The sequence below is a fragment of the Canis lupus genome, chromosome 1 (genome assembly GCF_011100685.1).
Source record: "Canis lupus familiaris isolate Mischka breed German Shepherd chromosome 1, alternate assembly UU_Cfam_GSD_1.0, whole genome shotgun sequence".
NCBI lineage: Eukaryota > Metazoa > Chordata > Mammalia > Carnivora > Canidae > Canis > Canis lupus.
This window is the reverse complement of record NC_049222.1, coordinates 36,056,847-36,075,094: the sequence shown is the minus strand read 5'-3', so window position 1 is coordinate 36,075,094 and position 18,248 is coordinate 36,056,847. Positions and strand designations below refer to the sequence as shown.

The 18,248-nt window shown below is 38.0% G+C and overlaps 1 protein-coding gene and 1 pseudogene across 1 annotated transcript in view; one reads left to right on the top strand and one right to left on the bottom strand.

The window, feature by feature from the left end:
* UTRN (utrophin) overlaps positions 1-18,248 on the bottom strand; it is a 488,613-nt gene that overhangs the window by 383,085 nt on the left and 87,280 nt on the right. The window contains 1 exon segment of the mRNA NM_001012395.1: positions 7,904-7,965. Coding sequence (NP_001012395.1) covers positions 7,904-7,965 — 62 coding nt within the window.
* Positions 2,382-2,510, top strand: LOC119869934 (annotated as a pseudogene).

The window sequence follows — 18,248 nt, the reverse complement described above, 5'->3', positions numbered from 1 at the left end:
AACTAACAGCATCAACTCTCCCACTTCCCCAACCAATCTGGCTCCACTCATGGTTGGCAGGTGACTACCACATGTAGCAATTGGAGCTAAAGGATTCCTAAGGTTAGGTACAGCTGAAAATGGGTCTACTGTCTCCTGGCTCTGTTTAACTGAAAAAGCTTCTTTCCCCCAAAACTGTCACCTCTTCAACAATGCTGTCCTTACAGCTCACTGATCCATACTGGCTTAGGCTTACCACCCCTGCAGCAACCAGAGCCCATTTCTGAATGTGGGACTGTAGGGTCGCTCAGGCTGAATGGAAAATCAAGGTACAGGTTGGCTCTGTTCACCCCTTTGAAGGGAGAAGGTGAAAAGGCATTTCCCCTCAGCAGGTCAATCTCAAAACTGACCCTTAGTTACAAAACTCAGCAAATACTATCAAATTTGCTTAACAATTACAACTACTAATAGGCTCAGTCAAAATCATTTATTAAGTACTCAATACGTACAAAACACAGCATATTAATTTTTTTTACTGTAACCACAGTAACCAGATGAAAATTATTTTGCAAGTATAATATTTGGAACCAATACAAACAAAAGAAATCAAATTGAATGAAAACAAACAATAACAACAGAACCAAATTTACAGAATGTAGCCAAAACATAGCTTGGAACTGTTTAGGAATGCAGAGTGCATTTTATTGTTTGCTTTTTAGGGGTAATGGTGAGAAAACATACACTGAAACTTCTTAAGGAATCAGCTTCACAGTTAACAGTGTCTAAAACAATTAGTTGAGTTGCTGTCCTCATGTTCATGAAAATAAATCAACAGTGGACCCAATGTGTAACTCTCAAAGCTCAAATCTCTACTGTGGATGCTACAGATTGTCACACAGGAAGCCTGTGCTGTCTCCTTCACAAGACTAAAAGGAAGGATGAACATCTACAGGCTGCTTTTCTTGCCCCATCTTCCACAAAGCTCCCTACACATCTTCTGCTCTCATTTTCGGGACCATCAACTTCCAATGTAAAAAGAGAAGAAAACAATGAGACACTACAAGCACTGTCCTACTGTCTCCAAAAGGAACACCTTTGAATAGCTCTCCACATTGAAATCTATTTTTTTTTCTTAAAAAAAAAAAAAAAGGCTTCATAGATTTCCTTTTCTGCTCCATCAATTCAAATTTCAAGTTTGGAATTTAGTAATTTATATGAAAACTTGGCTCATCTTTGTCTTCAAAAAGAGAAAGGCAGAAATCTGCCCAAACTGAAGTTCAGCATTTTTCAGTTTGCACATTCTCTACCTAACCTTTATTTGTTAAACCTCTTTTGAGAATCGCCTCACCAAACTGATAAAAGAGCTTCTGCAATTTGTACATCTCAGCTCTGCCAGATGAGCACCTCTGAAAGTCAGCCAAAGAAAATGCAGGCTGGGAGTCAGAAGAAAGTTCCCAACAGTGAAGCAATGAGGCCATCGCTGCCTCCCTTGGGAGACCAGCCCACTAAGAAACCAGACACTCTCAAAAATGAGAGGGAACCAAACACTCAAGCTTTACCCACCAGACAATGGAATAAAGTGGGTTTAATGAGCCAATGCTTTTTTTTTGCAATTTCTGTTTTAAAATATATGTGTAGCACAGACCAGGGATACCCCAAGGTGGGGTTTACCTGACAGGGTCCTAACTTAGCATTCCTAAGTAATTATAATCTTCCATAATGTTTCATAATAATGCCTCAATATCTCTTAGCAATATGAGGAGTAATTATGATCAAGTGTGCTTTATAGCTAAAGGAATAAAAATCAAGTGACCTGGAAAAATTGGCTAATAATTTGCCTGAGGTCATAAATAAATGAGCAGCACATCCAGGAATAAGTGTTAAATTTCCTAACTCTTAGCACCTTTAGATAATCACTTTCTCTGAGCTCTTCATAACTTTTTAAAATCCAGCAACCATAAGTTATTCTACACTGGGTGACTTCTCAGAATTCCCAAACTCCAAAGCATATTTCTATAAATATTAACAAGAATTTGCAGCAAAAAGAATATATATTTATAGTGAATGCTGTCTTAGCTATCATTTTTCTTGATATAGTGAAAAATCAAAAATGGTTTTAGATCCGTATTACTGAATATTCTCAAGTGCTTCAACAATCCCTTATCCAGGAGTGAATTGAGCCAATTTTAACTTTTAAATCTCATTTTTCAACACCAAATTTAATAGGAGGATCCTACTTGAAGAATCCTATGCAGCGAATGTGAGAATCATGAATTAAATCCAAAAGGTGATTTAACAATCTTTCCAATGCAACTCCAAATAAACAGGTAAATAGGGAAATTGCATAGTTAGACTTGTTTGTTCATTTTTTGTAAGTAATGCAGCAAAACATATTCATATATAGCTTTGCACAGTGGCAGTATCGTAGCCAATGAAGTTTATCCGAGGCGCAATTATTGCTAATTGAAAACTTTTCCCAAAACGTATTCATATCCATGAAGTAACACCATTTATGCCATTTTGCACTCAATTCTTTACTCCTACCTCTTTCCAATATAACCACTTCCAACTGGTTTATAGATATAAAGTATAAGGAACTTAAATATGTTTCTGTCACTATCATTCACTAATCTATCAAGTCTATAAATGCTCACTGGGGGCCTCCTAAATGCCAGAAGTGGTGCCAATGAACAAAATAAACAATCCTTGCACTCATGGAGCATCCCACTGTTTAGGAGAGGAGAGACAAATATTTTCAGGTGCAAATATTTCAAGTACAATTCTGATAAGTGCATCAGCAGATAATGCATTAGGAGTATGGAGTATAGAGCATATGCATATCTTACCCTAGTCTGGGAGCTCAGAAAAGGTATCTTGGGGAAATGACATTTAAGCTCAGGCAAGAAAGAGAAGGAGTTGGCCAAGAAAAGACGGAAGAAGGAGCAAGGGTAGAAGCCATGAGTAGGCTCATCGTGATGGCTAGAGCACCAAGAGGGAATAAGAGTAAAAGCAAAATGCAATCAGGAGTGGATTGGAGGTGGCAACAATTTAGAGCCTTAAAAGCCTGAACAGTGGGCAGTCACTGAAAGATTTAACTGAAGAGAAAGGTTATTGAGACTTACACTTTAAGATCACTCCGGCTACTCTGTAGAAAGTAGAAAAGAATAGGTAAGGGGAAGCATGGCATGACAGAACCAGCTGGTAGATTATCACAGTGGTCCACGTCTTCAGGGATAATTTTCAGTAAAAAAAAAAGGGCAGTAAAATCCTGACTCTCATACACATGTGACTTTAACTTATTAATTGACAAGAGAACCAGTGAGGTGTTAAACCGGTCCAAAGGAGAATTCAAAACACAACATGTTTATATGCAATAAAGGAAAGCAGAAATAAATTTACAACAGATGCAAAAATAGGTCTAGCCAAGGGACAGCAATCAATTGCACTCCACCTACTTTGCATTTTATGGATAAGAATCATTTGCATTATTATCTGTTTTCTAAAACTCTCAAAGTTGTAGAGCTGCTCAAAGATAAGAGAATGCCAATAACCCAGAGGTCTGAGTTTGACAGAATTCTCACTAATCTTTTTGCCTATCTTAAAGTCTTTCACATTTTTTCCTATCTCAGATAATAGCATCTTGTCAAAAGGAGGTGTCAGAAAAGAGGGAGGGAAATAAACATTTTGAATATACACAGGTAGTGGAATCAACAAGATTTGCTGTTTGATTGCAATGTACTGGGGAGGGAACCCCCAATAAATGCCCAGGGATGGAATTCAAAATAAATTCCTAATCATGAAAGATGCCATCCGTACCTATCGGCATTTTTCAGCACAAGGGCCCAAATGCTCTGGGGAGGGACTCATGCTGCAGGGAAGCATCAGACTCAATCAATAATTCTATTTTAAACTCTACCACAATATACCAAAAGACATGGGTAAAAAAAATAAATGAAATCAAATTCATTCTCTTCACCAGGATTTTTTTTTTCTCGTGCTAGCCTCTGGATTACCTACTGGCACCAAGCCCAAAAACTACCTTTTCCCAGCTGAGTAGAATTAAGCTGTATAGGGAATCTATGGAAATCTCCCAGCATAGAAATATGTATTCTCTTTCCTGGTCACCAGTGTGGAAGCAATCTGATTTATGGATTTAAGACAGCCAGAGGAAAGAAAAGAAAAAATGTGGATGAAGTTCAATGTCACTGCCATGAACCCTCCTCCATCTCTTTATATCCAAATAGTCATAATTTCTTTGATAAGTGTGTTCTAGAACCATCAAATTTTCCTTCTACTTTGATTTCTTACTAAAAGGATCTGAAAGGAAATGTTTCCAGGGTCAGTTCTACTTTTGATACTTTTTCTCCAAACAAAATAAGCTTTTAGCTTCTGTGTCAGTTTACATAACTGGAACTGTTAAAATGTTAAAAATGTTAAAAATGATAATATTACCTGGTCTTTTCACAGTGATTACAAGCTTCCTGGGGCAAATAATTTACATGGGACTTAAAACCCTCACTTCATTTAACAGAAGAATATGTACATTACAAATGTACAAATTTAAGTATCAAGTTCATTAAGTAAACTATCCTGGTAGTACTGGACTTGGTGTTATCTGAGGTCTTTTTAAAGATGTTAATAACCAGCAATAAATACTGAGCTATTTCTTTTTTTTTTCTTTTTTAAGATTTCTTTATTTATTGGGATGCCTGGGTGGCTCAGTGGTTGAGCATCCGCCTTTGACTCAGGGCACGATCCTGGCGTCTTGGGATCAAGTCCCAAACGGGACTCCCCGTAGGGAGCCTGCTTCTCCCTCTGCCTACGTCTCTGCCTCTCTCTGTGTGTCTCTCACAAATAAATAAATAAAATCTTAAAAAAAAAACAAAAAGACAAAGTTGTCATTAAAAAAAGATGTATTTATTTATTTATTTATTTATTTATTTATTTATTTATTTGAGAGAGAGAGAGAGAGTGTGAAAGTGAGCAGAGGGGAGGACAGAGAGAGAGAGAGAGAGAATCCCAAGCAAACTCCCTGCTGAGCACTTAGCCCAACACAGTGCTCAATCTCACAACCCTGAGATCATGACTTGAGCCAAAATCAAGAGTCGGATGCTTATCTGATACCAAGCTATTTCTTGAGAGAATTCAGGTACGTGACCAAATCATCAACAGACACTGGGAACCATCCAATGGAAAAGAAGTAACTGTAGTGAGGATATTTTTAAAGCTCAACAAAGGAAGTACTTCAGCCATGCTGGGTATGAGCTAAAGCTTTGGCGCCAGGCTTGCATCCATCAGGACAAGGTTCTGGACCTGGAGATGAAGCAGACCTACTGGCTGATGCTCCAGTTCAACAGTCTGTCACAGACTGTCAAGGTGCTATCTTGTCTGAGCCAAATTCATGGTAATACTGATAAACATTTTCAATTATTCCTTCTCAGTTGTCTCCACCTTTCCTTGACCTATGGCACTACTTCTCTCCATTCTCATAAACACGGGTAAAAGTCATTGACTCAGTTTAAAATGTCCCTCAAACATAGATCTACCAAGATTATGATGCTTCCAAATGATCTGAGCCACCACTGAGCCACCCAGGCACTCCCCAAATGATCTTTTTTTTTAAGCTTTTATTTATTTATTCATAGACACAGAGAGAGAGAGAGAGAGAGAGAGAGAGAGAGAGAGAGAGACAGGCAGAGGGAAAAGCAGGCTCCATTCAGGGAGCCCGAAGTGTAAGTCAATCCCAGGTCTCCAGGATCACGCCCTGGACTGAAGGTGGCGCTAAACCACTGAGCCACCCGGGCTGCCCCCAAATGATCTTTAACAGGAGTTCTAAGGCAATTCTTCCCCCCAAAACTAAATTGAGCTGCTAAAACGTAGGTCTGTTTAATTTGCTCTACCTAGAAATAACCATATCCTCCTCAATAAAAATCAGGAGGGATAATCTTAACACATCTCAGCACTCATAAAAACACTGGGATAGGGCAGCCTGGGTGACTCAGTGGTTTGGCGCCGCCTCCAGTCCAGGGGCCTGATCCTGGAGATGGGATATTGAGTCCCACGTCAGGCTCCCTGCATAGAGCCTGCTTCTCCCTCTGCCTGTGTTTCTGCCTCTCTATCTGTCTCTCTCTGTCTCTGTCTCTCTCTCTCTCTCTCTGTGTGTATCATGAATAAATAAATAAAATCTTAAAAGAAAAGAAAAGAAAAGAAAAGAAAAGAAAAGAAAAGAAAAGAAAAGAAAAGAAAAGAAAACACTGGGAATAAAACATCTCATATCCAGACTCTTTCAGTTGCTATAACTATGTTGCACAGAATATGGTCACGTGCAGATGAATACTTCAAAAGTTTTACATAATGTCAAATCCAAAGAACCCAGATGTTACCTGTGCCTCTAAAATAAAACAAATTAAGAGACACCTGGGTGGCTCAGTGGTTGAGCGTCTGCCTTTGCCTCAGGATGTGATCCCAGAGTCCCAGGATCCAGTCCCACATTGGGCTCCCTGCATGGAATCTGCTTCTCCCTCTGCCTATGTCTCTGCCTCTCTGTGTGTGCCTCTCAGAAGAAATAAATAAAATATTTTAAAAAAAATTAAAATTTCCCCAGAAATACCTATATCTGCTCTAGAATAAATCCTACACATAAAACCACCAATTATGCAAGCACTTCTATATTTTTTACCCTTCTGTCAAGGTCAGTTTTCACATTCCTAACATTCTTAGAGGCAAGATAAAACATCCCTCCACAAAAACGTGCAAAACCTAAGAAAACACTGCAATCAAATAATCATATGTAAATACTGGGATATGAAGCAATTTTTAAACTGTGCTGCTAATCAAAGTAATCCTAAAACATTCTCAGGTTGCCTCAAAGAAATACTGATGTTTATTTTCCTGACCTTTGCAACCTTCCCAAACAGAAACTTTTGAAAAAAATAACTCTTAATTTAAGTAGCGTTCATGCTATTTAAAAGACTACGATGATATTTCTCCAAGAAAACTTTATTTCTCCTCTTTCTATCATGGAGTCCTAAAAATCTTCCTCCCACTTCAAACGTAAAGAACCAAATTCCAATGTCAATAACCAATGGATAATTATATAAGAACAAGTCTGAAAATAGCCCCGCCAATTACTCTTTTGGTTTTCCCTGCCCCTAAAAAGAATATTGCTCAAAACACTGATTACGTTCCAAGTGGTTTAGAAATGCTGAGAGAGATTAGATCCTTGGAGAAAGAAGTGAGGAAGTGCACAAAAAATAGAACCACAATGCAGATTAACATTATTAGCCAAATCCACAGGTAAGAAAATGCCTAAACATTTCTGCATGGGGTAGAAAGGCTGCCTGTATAACTTTGATTTTAACCAGGCAAAGTGAAATCATCATCTATCTAGCTACGGGAACACCAAATTTGCCTAGTGATATATTCACTTCTTAAATGTACCCAGGATTCACAGAGTCAAAAGCAGCCAACTGTTGTTTATCTGGAGAATGCCAGGTAAAAATTAAAAGCTGTTTATACCATGAACGGTTTGTACCAGGATTTCCACTTAAACATATTTGAGAATTTCTAAAAAGTATAAATGTATCTGCACACTCAGAAGATTTCTGCTAGGTTACCTGCCATGGGAAAATTCACTGCACTTCCAAACAAGCTCCATCAGTCAGAAAGAGAAAACTGGATCATCATAAAGTGTTTGAAAGTCTCCATTACCAGGACTCCTGGGGGTGGCTCAGCAGTTGGGCATCTGCCTTTGGCTCAGGGAGTGATCCCGAGTTTGGGGATCGAGTCCCACATCAGGCTCCCTGCATTGAACCTGCTTGTCCCTCTGCCTGTGTCTCTGCCTCTCTCTCTATGTCTCTCATGAATAAATAAATAAAATCTTTAAAAAAAAAAAAGAAGAAAAAGAAAATAAAGTCTCCATTACCTTTGAAAATCGCGCATTGATCCATTTGGTAAAGGTTTTCTTCTGCACGTCATTGTGTTCATCTGTGGGAGGGAAAGGGAGAGAAGGGAAAAAGTATGAAAGTCTGTACCTTTGGGAAGGATTCTAAATACAATCATCCCCATCATGGAGAGTTTAAAATAGTAGTCCTACTAGTAGTTCTTGAAGCTCAGATAGAACATGAAGCTCAGGCACCTTCCCCAGGGAGCCCCGTCCTGGGCCTCAGCCTGCTACCGTCAACCATTACATCTACGTGTGTGGGATAGAATTAGCACCTCACTTTCACACTCTTGCACATACTTCCTGTTGCAGTTTAAAATTTCAGCATGAGAGATGTTAGCATGTCCAAAACAAAAATCAAAGTTATCCACAAAAACCTAGGAAACTCACGATCTTCCTCCTTTTTCGTACAAGTCCTATACCCTCCAGAACAAAAACTAGTATAACGGTATTCCACAACCTGTTTTCCTGTACTAAAACTGACAGGACGAGGTTTTAATGATCCTGAGCTATAAACATAATCTACAGGTTTTACAAGTGGAGAAACCAGAGTCGTTTAAAAAAAATTATCAACTTTGGTTTTGATTATAAATTCATGCTCCAAGCCACAGCCAGTAAAATTCGACTTTAAAAATTATAGCATCTTGAACTTCTGGAAGATAGGCAGAATGATTTAGTTAAGTACAAGGAAACCATGTGCTAAATCCAAAAGAACAAAAAGGCTTTAGAACAAAATAGACCGCACCCCAATCCACTTAGCTTGTGACCTCGGGTCAATCATTACAATGCCTCGTCACCCCAGATTCTCATCTGCGAAAGAGATAAATACACCCAGCTTGCAAGGGCATTGTGAGGATTAGTGAATATGAGTGGAAAACATTTGGCAAAGAGCTGGCATTGAGTTCTTCCTTATTGCTATAATTATTGCTACAGTATGTGTGTAAACATGGCAGATAAATACCCACTATACCCTTCCTGTTACTTCTAATGGTATCCTCTTCAGCAGCTCCCCAGTTCTCAATTACCACCAGCAAGAGTCACTGTTGGCTTAAAGCCTACAAAACAGCACATTAACAATCTCTAACTGGTTCTGAAAGCTGCCTCAGGAGTATTTGGAATCGTGCAGAAAGCTGAGGTTCTGTGTGTGTGGTGTGTATAAATACACTGTCTGCCCCGGTGCCATCCATCCTGCCAGGCTGCCTCCCACAGCACAACAGCAAAATAATAACAGAGAGGCCCAAGTGCTCTCTGCTCTCTGTGCATCAGTTTCAAAGGGCTGCCTTCAACACAGACCTCCTTGCTCATCTCTATCAGCAGAATTAGAAGTTCAGCCACCACTTCCCCAAGTTTGTGATATCTTTGGTCCTTAACTCCCTTCTGGAAGGAGAGTTTGTGATTAAAAGGTCATTCCTGAAATAAGTAGAATGGCAGCAGTTCCAGAAGAGTGCATGTTGACATGTCCATAAAGGTAACTAGAGACTGACTCAGACACAAAAGGGGCAATTGGATGAAAAGCAAAACTGTTGTCTAAGAACCGTCTTGATGTTAACTGTACTGGTGGCCTTCCCTTCAGAAAGGATAATGCAGTCAGCATCAGACCTGATTTCAGGCTTTCTACCATCGATCAATGCCACACATTGCCATTTATTAACCAAGAGGACTTGGTTACACACTCTTGAGTCCCCACCTTGCAATCACACCTAAGAGGGACGAAGCTGAGATTATACACAGAATAGATGTCAGTCACATATATCAACCTGCAGAGAGCACTAAAACAGCCCCACCGATATGAATATAATATGAAATATCAGTCTTCAGAGCTCTTAGAAAATCTAATTATTTGTCCCATTAACCTTAGAAAGAATTTATGTTTGTAAATTTTACCATACATATTATTCCATAATGCTATGAATAAAAATACATATAAAGGTCATAAATAGTATATTTTCCTAATTTCATAACATTCATACATCTTAAAGATTTTATCACCATAAAAATGGGAAAAATTCTTAGGGATTCATATTAATAAATTTTGCTTTTTTCTTATCTTTTCTGAGTATTTAACCTTATTTTCAAAAACATATTAAAATATTTAATAATTCATAGGTACCTCTCCAGATGTAGACTGGTCAAAGAAATGAGTGTCTGCACCTTACCAAATGATAAGTAAGGTTTTTCAACTGAACACATAAAAAAAGGTCTACAAACAGATTTCTGCCATACAGAGATGTTTATAAAACTTAATGTTTCTATAATAATATTAGTTCTTTTGGGGTCAAATCAAAGTTTGAATATGAATTTATGTAACCAATATGAAATAAAGTATGAGATTTTAAAGATAAGTTGTCCAACATCCAAATATTTCAAAAATACCCCCAAATTTATAAACATTCCCTGTATTCATTTTCCTGATACAGTTAAAAAAAAGAGGGAGGAGAGTTCATATTTCGATAAAGTTTTAGTTCACATTTCCTTTTGTTCAATTACACACACACACACACATACACACACACAGAGGAATTTAGTAAAAGAACTGGAATTAGCCTGTGGCTTTTCAATTATGAGATTAAAATGTAACAAATCTGGAACACTTACTAATAGAAAACTGCCCTCTGCACCACAACAATTGAGGTAACAACCCTGGCCCAGGTCCTGTTTCGGGAAGGTGAAAATATGATAGCTAAGTGGTGGGAAAACAACTAAAAATCTTAGTCATGCAATTCTGATCAATCATTCTGCCCTTCCTAGAAATTTATAGAGAACTTCAAAAGTCTCAAAGTCATTCCAGCTCTCCATTATCAAGCCAATCTGTCATTTAATTTCCCCAAAATAAAAATGTGCAGAAAACACCATCTTACACATAATTGGATTATTTTCTACAAATAAGTTACTATAATTTACACTTTAAATGTATTCATTCCAGTTTCCAAATAAGCATTTTCTTTAGATTTGGATTTTAGAAAAACCCTTTAGTTTCTGAAAGCCTTTCAGGGCTTAGTTAGCAAACCTTATTCCATTAATGACCTTTCTCCATTAGGGGGACAAACACGGGACTGAATTAGGAGAAGAAAAATGTGTTAAATCCCTTAAGGCTGATTTTCCAAATTCTTCCCCTAAATATTTTGCTCCTCTTAAAATGCTTTTGGCATGCTCACACAGATCCAAGGGCCTCTGCTGCTGTCTCGTCTGGAATTTTATTTCTGTGATGGGTAAGAGAAGTGAAGCAAGAAACATCAACAAAACTGCCTGATAAATCTTCCAGGAAATCGGCTTGCAATATTTTTCACTTCACCAGCTCAAATGCATACAAAAATTCTTTCACCAGAACATAGCAACAAATCTCAATTTAAATCCTATACTGGAAATGTAGTAGAGAAATTAGGACCTGTTTCCCTTATGGAAAGTTACTAGTCCTAAGAACATGTATACTACCTTTAAAACTGAACCACTATTAGAGAGAAAGCATTACTCGGCTCTACATCTTTCAAAACAACTGAAGAATGTCTAATTGGTTGGCAATAATCTGAGTTCCATAGAATACAACTATTCAGAGAAAAAGTCCCTATACTTTAAGCCAAAAAAAGATTTGTCTTGTTGGATGATTTAAAACTTGGATTGGCTTTATTAAAGTCTCTCATGAAATGCAACTCACCCTAGAAAGCCAGTTTCTCATTAGCAAAAGAGATTATTTCAGAAGCAATGACAGCATTTCAGATGATACTCCCACTTCTTCTTTTTCTGGCTACTGTATTTAATCAAACCCAATGAAACCTACTACCACAGCTTAATGAGATCATTCTCCTCTCTTGTCTTGTACCCATTTGGTTGGCCTCTGAATGCCACCAATTCATTTACTGAAACAACATGCATTAAAATGGCACATAGAAATATGTAAATATTATGTACTAATCTGCCAAATGTTACAAATATGTAGTCAAAGACACAGAGACAAGAGGAGACAGACTGCTCTCAATTAGAGTGTATAAACTCCAAATTTGTTTCAAAATCTGACAATCCCAGAGGGCCTGGAAAAAAAAAAAAAAGAACTTTAAAATGTGCTTTTCAAAATTGTCAAAACTACCTAAGTATATGTGGAGTTTAGATGATTAGCATTTCAAATTTATCTTCGTAAGTTTATCGTATTTACATACACTTTGAAGTTATTAAGGGTAAAAACTGCATTTGCAACAGTCTTTCTGACTTCACTTTATAAAAAGCAAAAAACAATTCAATGGTCTCTTTGGGAGATGTGAAGGTGGGTGAAGTGACAAGAGGAAAACAACTTTACTTATCAACTAAGAAGCCTGAAATCCGGGGACAAAAGCTAAATGAATTGCCCAGCATCACCTACTGCGCAAGTGACAGTCACAGACAGAACCAGGTCCCACAGACTCCTGAGCTTGCCTTCAATGTATGCCAAGTACAAGAAGGTCAGAGTTTCATGGGGGGAAAAAAGGGCATCAAAAATATATCTTGAAGGACAGATGAAGTCTGATTCCTGCAAAGAAGGGCATTCTAGACAGAATAAGTGAAAGTAGAGTAATACCCTCTTCATTTCAGACTCAAAATCAATACTCACAAAAAAGAGCATATTTAAATAAAACATAATTGCATATCTATGAGAAAGCAGAGGATTGAACATATATTAAAATAATTCTAAAATACTCCAAACTTTAGAAAGTTTTTAATCCTGAAAAATGTTTATATCCATAAGAAGAAGATGAGTACAGAGTTACGAATATATGCTCAAAAATGTTTTCTTAAGAAAATATAGAGTCTTTGAAAAGCAACCTCTTTAAGTAAACACATGCTCTTCTAGTATGACCCATTCACTTTGCTCCCAAATTTATGGTAATTCTGCAACCCTTGGATTCCAAAGTCTACAGCCCCACTTGCACTGTATTTAGGATTTCTGTCATTTTTACTATTGGAGGAAAATGTTTCAGCAGAGAACCAACCTAACCCACCCAAACTACCCACCTTACTATCACAGAGTCAGTGAGTATGAGAGCAGGAAAGCATATAAAAAGAACATCTAATCAAACCTGAAAGTAGACATGTCAGAAGCTTATCCCATAAAATGAAGTTAGGTGAGCCAGAAATCAAATCAGAATCCATATGTCTTTATCCAGTACTCCTCCCATGATTGCAAAACTTTTTAACATCTTGATTCAGATACAATTCACATACCATACAATTTGTCCATGTAAAGTCTACGATTCAATTTTTTGGTATATTGCATTATTAAAATTTTTTAATTGTAGTGAAATACATATAACATAAAGTTTGCCAATTTAACCATATTAAAGTGCACAATCCAGTGATGTTAGTTACATTTACAGTGGTGTGCGACCATCACCACTTTGTCCAAAGCATTTTTCATCTGCCCAAATAAAAACTTTATAACTTGGGGTACCTGAGTGGCTAAGTGGTTGAGCATTTGCCTTCGGCTCAGGTCATGATCCCAGGGTCCTGGGATTGAGTCCCACATCGGGCTCCCCGCAAGGAGCCTGCTTCTCCTTCTGCCTGTGTCTCTGCCTCTCTGTGTTTCTCATGAATAAATAAATAAAATCTTTTAAAAAAAGCAAGAAACTTTTTAACTCTTAAGCAATAATTCTCCCACTCACAGGGGCATCTGGCTGGCTCAGTTCATAGAGCATGTGACTCTTGATCTTAGGGTTGTACATTCAAGCCCCACTGTTGGAAGTGGAGCCTACTTAAAAAAATAAAGTATGATAATTCTCCCATTCTCCCTCATCCCAGGTCCTAGTAGCCCTTAACCTACTTTCTATCTGTATGTATTTGCCTCTTCTAGATATTTTATATAAGTGGAATCATACAATATCTGTCCTTTTGCATCCAGCTTATTTCACCTAGCATCATGTTTTCTAGAATCATTCATGTTGTAGCACGTGTCAGAATTTCCTTCCTTATTATGGCTGAATAATATTTCATTGTACATATATGCCTCTTTTTTAAGTGATTTTCTGTATTTGTTTATTTGAGAGAGCAAGAGTGAGCGGGTGCAGGGGGCAGGAGCAGAGGGAGAAGGACCAACAGACTCCATGCTTAAGTGCAGAGCACAACACAGGGCTCAGTCTCACAACCCTGAGATCGGATCTGAGCCAAAATCAAGAGTCGGATGCTTACCTGACTAAGCCGCCCAGGTGTCCCATAGTGTCACATTCTATTCATCCATTCGTCTGTTGATAGACATTTGGGTTGTTTCTACCTCTTGGCTATTGAAAATACAGCCACAATGAAAATCGGCAGGCAAGTATCTGTTCGAATCCCTGTTTTCAGTCCCCTTGGGTATATAGAGTGAAATCACTAGGTCATGTGGTAATTCTATGTTTAGATTCTGAGAAACTGCCTTGCATGGAAACTGTTTTCCCTAGCGGCTGCACTCCTATCAGCAAAGCACACAGATTTCAATCTCCACATCCTTGCTAACGTTTATTTTCCTTTTTTAATTATAGTCATCCTGGTAGGTGTGAAGTGGTATGTCAGGGCTCAGATTTGCATTTCTATAATGATTCATGATGCTGACCATAAGACTGCATTTTGAAAATGCAAAAACTCAAGAACTACCAAGCAAAACCACCAAACTCTGAGATACCAGAAGACTTTCTGAACTAGTCCCAGTTCAACAGCATTTTACTCCAAAGTCACTGGGGTTCACAGATAGGTCTTTTGCATTTAATCTGCAAAATATTGCAAAACAATCTATTCCCTAAAGAATTACTTTCAAAATTAGATATAACCCATTAATTCCTGACCATCTTTAATTTGAGTGTTTATTCACTTCTCACCTATTTTCTACTTGATGAATTCAAGTTTTTTAAATACAGAAGGGAATGTTTTCCAACTTTCATTTTCTAGAGTTGCCAAACTCTGTCTAAAGACTGAGTCTGTGAGATTTACAGGCATTCAAAATTGTTTGAAACCTTCTCTTTGGAAATATCTTTTGGAAAAACTCTTCACATCTTAGATATAAACAGCAGTATATATGTTGCAAATGCAAAAGAACAAGCACCCAATTTACAGGAGCAAAAATTACAAATTTTACATACAAACACTTCACTTTGGACTTTTGTCCCAGGAGCGAAGGAGTTTTATTAAAATCAGTTGAGAGGGGCAGCCCGGGTGGCTCAGCGGTTTAGTGCTGCCTTCAGCTGGGGTTGTGATCCTGGAGACCCGGGATCGAGTCCCACATCAGGCTCCCTATGGGGAGCCTGCTTCTCCCTCTGCCTGTGTCTCTGCCTCTCTCTCTCATGCTCTGTGTCTCTCATGAATAAATAAATAATATTTAAAAAATAAAATAAAATAAAATCAGTTGAGAAGAGTCTGGGTGGTTCAGTAGGTCATGATCTCAGGGTCCTGGGATCCAGCCCTGCATCAGGTTCCCTGCTCAGCAAGGAGTCTGCTTCTCCCTCTCTCTCTGCCCCCTCTCCTCCCTACTCTCTCTCTCTCTCAAATAAATAAATAAGTAATCTTTTTTTTTTAAATCACTTGAAATGTCATAGCACAAGAAGAGGTTATTTAGGAAGAGCTGAATGAGTCATAATGATGATGAATCACTGTCATGAAAAGTCAATAAACTAATATTTTTTAGTGATTTTAGTGATAAAATAGCTAGAATGTTAAAAAGAAAATGTGAAATTCCTTTACTTTATTCTTATTAAAGATCTATTATGTTCTACAAACTGTCTACAGAAATCTTCATAAGCATATTATTTCCAGATGTATGAAAATTTATGCAAATGAGTTTTCATGAGAATAGGGAAAATTTTTTTGAATGGAATAAGCATTCCACTGATCTGACTTAAAACTTTGTCATGACAACTTCTACTTTCTAAAATAGGAGCAAAAACATGTCAAGACTGCTAAATATTCACACAGCAATTTTCTGATTTTAATTATTTAATTATTTTCCCCATGATGATGAGGAAATCTAGGGGATTCTTCTAGATTCTTTTAGATTCCTAATAAATCCATGTTATAAAACAAAAACATCCAACAAATAGCATTTCTCAAACAAAAAATCTTGGGAAAAAAATATCCAAAGAAAAAGAAAACAGTACTTTCAGTACCCAAATATCTCCTTGCACTCCTATGTAGGAATGCTATTATTTTCTATAGAACTGATGTAGGAAAACTACATGTCTTCTGTAATTACAGCTTTGGGTCATCAAAGTCAGATAAAAATATATACTGAAAAGCAGCAAGCAATTAATAATCAGTGAATGAGCATTGTAGACACCAGTGATAACTATCTGAAGCCACCAACCCCAATGAATTAAAGGGTGTGACAGTGCTGCTTAGTTTCCCTCTTTGGAACTATTTTCAAATAATTCTGTGTGTGTCATGGCCCACATAAATACCCTGGGACAGATGAAGACCCAGACAACAATTCATGCAAGTTCAAATACTGCCTGTCAATTCAGCTACTCAGGACAGTTCCCTGGTAGCCCCAAAGAGCAGTGTGACCCCAAGGAATTTGAGAATCAAGGAAAAACTATCTTCAGCTCATCAAGACTAGACTTACAAAAGTCTACACAACCTTAGAGGCCAGAATGAACACTCCAAAATGTCCAGAGCTACAAGCTTCCTTGACTATAATCCATCATTTGGAGAATTCTTAGGGCTTAGATTCTTCCCTCCACCTCTCCTCTTAATTTTTATTACTCACCTCCTTCTTCCACTCATCTTGCTTTTTTAGACATCCAAATTTCCCTCCATCCTGCCTCTCTGATACTCTTTTCCAAAACCCTCCGTGGACCCGTCTTGGGTTAGGTCACCATTTTGGAATTCTCAGCCATAAAAGCTCACCTGGCTGCACGGGTGTGGTCACCCTCAAGCAATCCCAACACCATGTGAGTCTCTGTACCATTTCTCTCCTGGAGTGTCTTTCTGCACCTTTTCTTTCTCTACTTAAAACTTCCTGTATGGTGTCTGTAATATAAATTTTCAACATAGAAAGTGTGATGCTACGTTTGTGTTAAAAAGTCAGAGGCTTCAAACATTTTTGTTCACGAACCTCTAAAAGAACTCCCATGCACATTTGACAATATCTATAGTAAATCTAAATAGTTAAAAAGATATAACTTCTAGCACATTGTTAAGAAGCCACAAATTTGGGACATCTGAGTGGCTCAGCAGTTGAGCATCTGCCTTTGGCTCAGAGCGTGATCCCGGGTCCAGGGATCAAGTCCCACACTGAGCTCCCTGGAGGAGCCTGCTTCTCTCTCTCCCTATGTCTCTGCCTCTCTGTGTGTCTCTCATAAATAAATAAATAAATAAATAAATAAATAAATAAATAAATAATCTTTTTAAAAAGCCACAAATTCAGCTCAATTATTAGGAAATGTCTCTACTACCTAATTGGCAAAACTAGTCCTCATTGTCAAACTAACGAGCTAATCAGACTTATTTTTTGAAGAGGAAGTCTGACTTTAGTTTTCTACTTATAAACCATGTTCATATGTGTCTCCAGGGTAACTGGGCAACGGCTCACATCATAATTCTCATTCTGAGAGGGAGGGATGGAGAGAGGGACAGAGAGAGGATGGATGGATAGATGGATGGATGGATGGATGGATGGTCAATGGATGGCAGGCACAAAGTCTTGCTCCTGGATGCAGTAAAGCACTAGCCATTTTAATAGTTCTTAAGAGAATGTTCTTTACTTTGCATTCTACTGTTGCTCCCTTGTTTGCCACCATACAGTAATGAAGCACAGCAAGATCTGGAGAGGGTGAGTGGTGTGTCTCTCTTTTGTAAAGTGGAGGAGAGGAATCCTGAGAGGAAAAGTTGGAAAGGAAAGGCAGGCTACTTAACCACTGGAAAGGCTGGACACAGAGGAACACATAAACTCCAGTACGCAAACCATTCCAGGGGCTTAATGTTATCCCAACTTAGGATTACAACTCCAGACAAGAAGTTGTAATTTAATTAGAAAGGCTAAACCCTAGAGGTGGCTTCTACAAAGATATGTTATCTTTGTTACCATTAACACCAGAGACTTTGCCAATTAATTTAATGAACGTGAGAAATGTGCTTTTACTGCACTCAGTAATTGGCATAATTAGAAGGTTAGAAACACTCTCCCAATGGTGAGTTTAGTGTTAGTCAATAAATGTGGATTGGCCAAAATATTTTACAGACAAGTCCCACCACTGACTATGAGGATAAAAATCTGACATAGGTAGGAGGTTCAATCCTGTGTTTAGCCATTGGCTGGGATGATCCTCATTGCCTGATACTGACCTCTAAGTCCTCTCTCTAAAACAGCATTGTTCTATAGCACAACACAAGCCAGAAAATA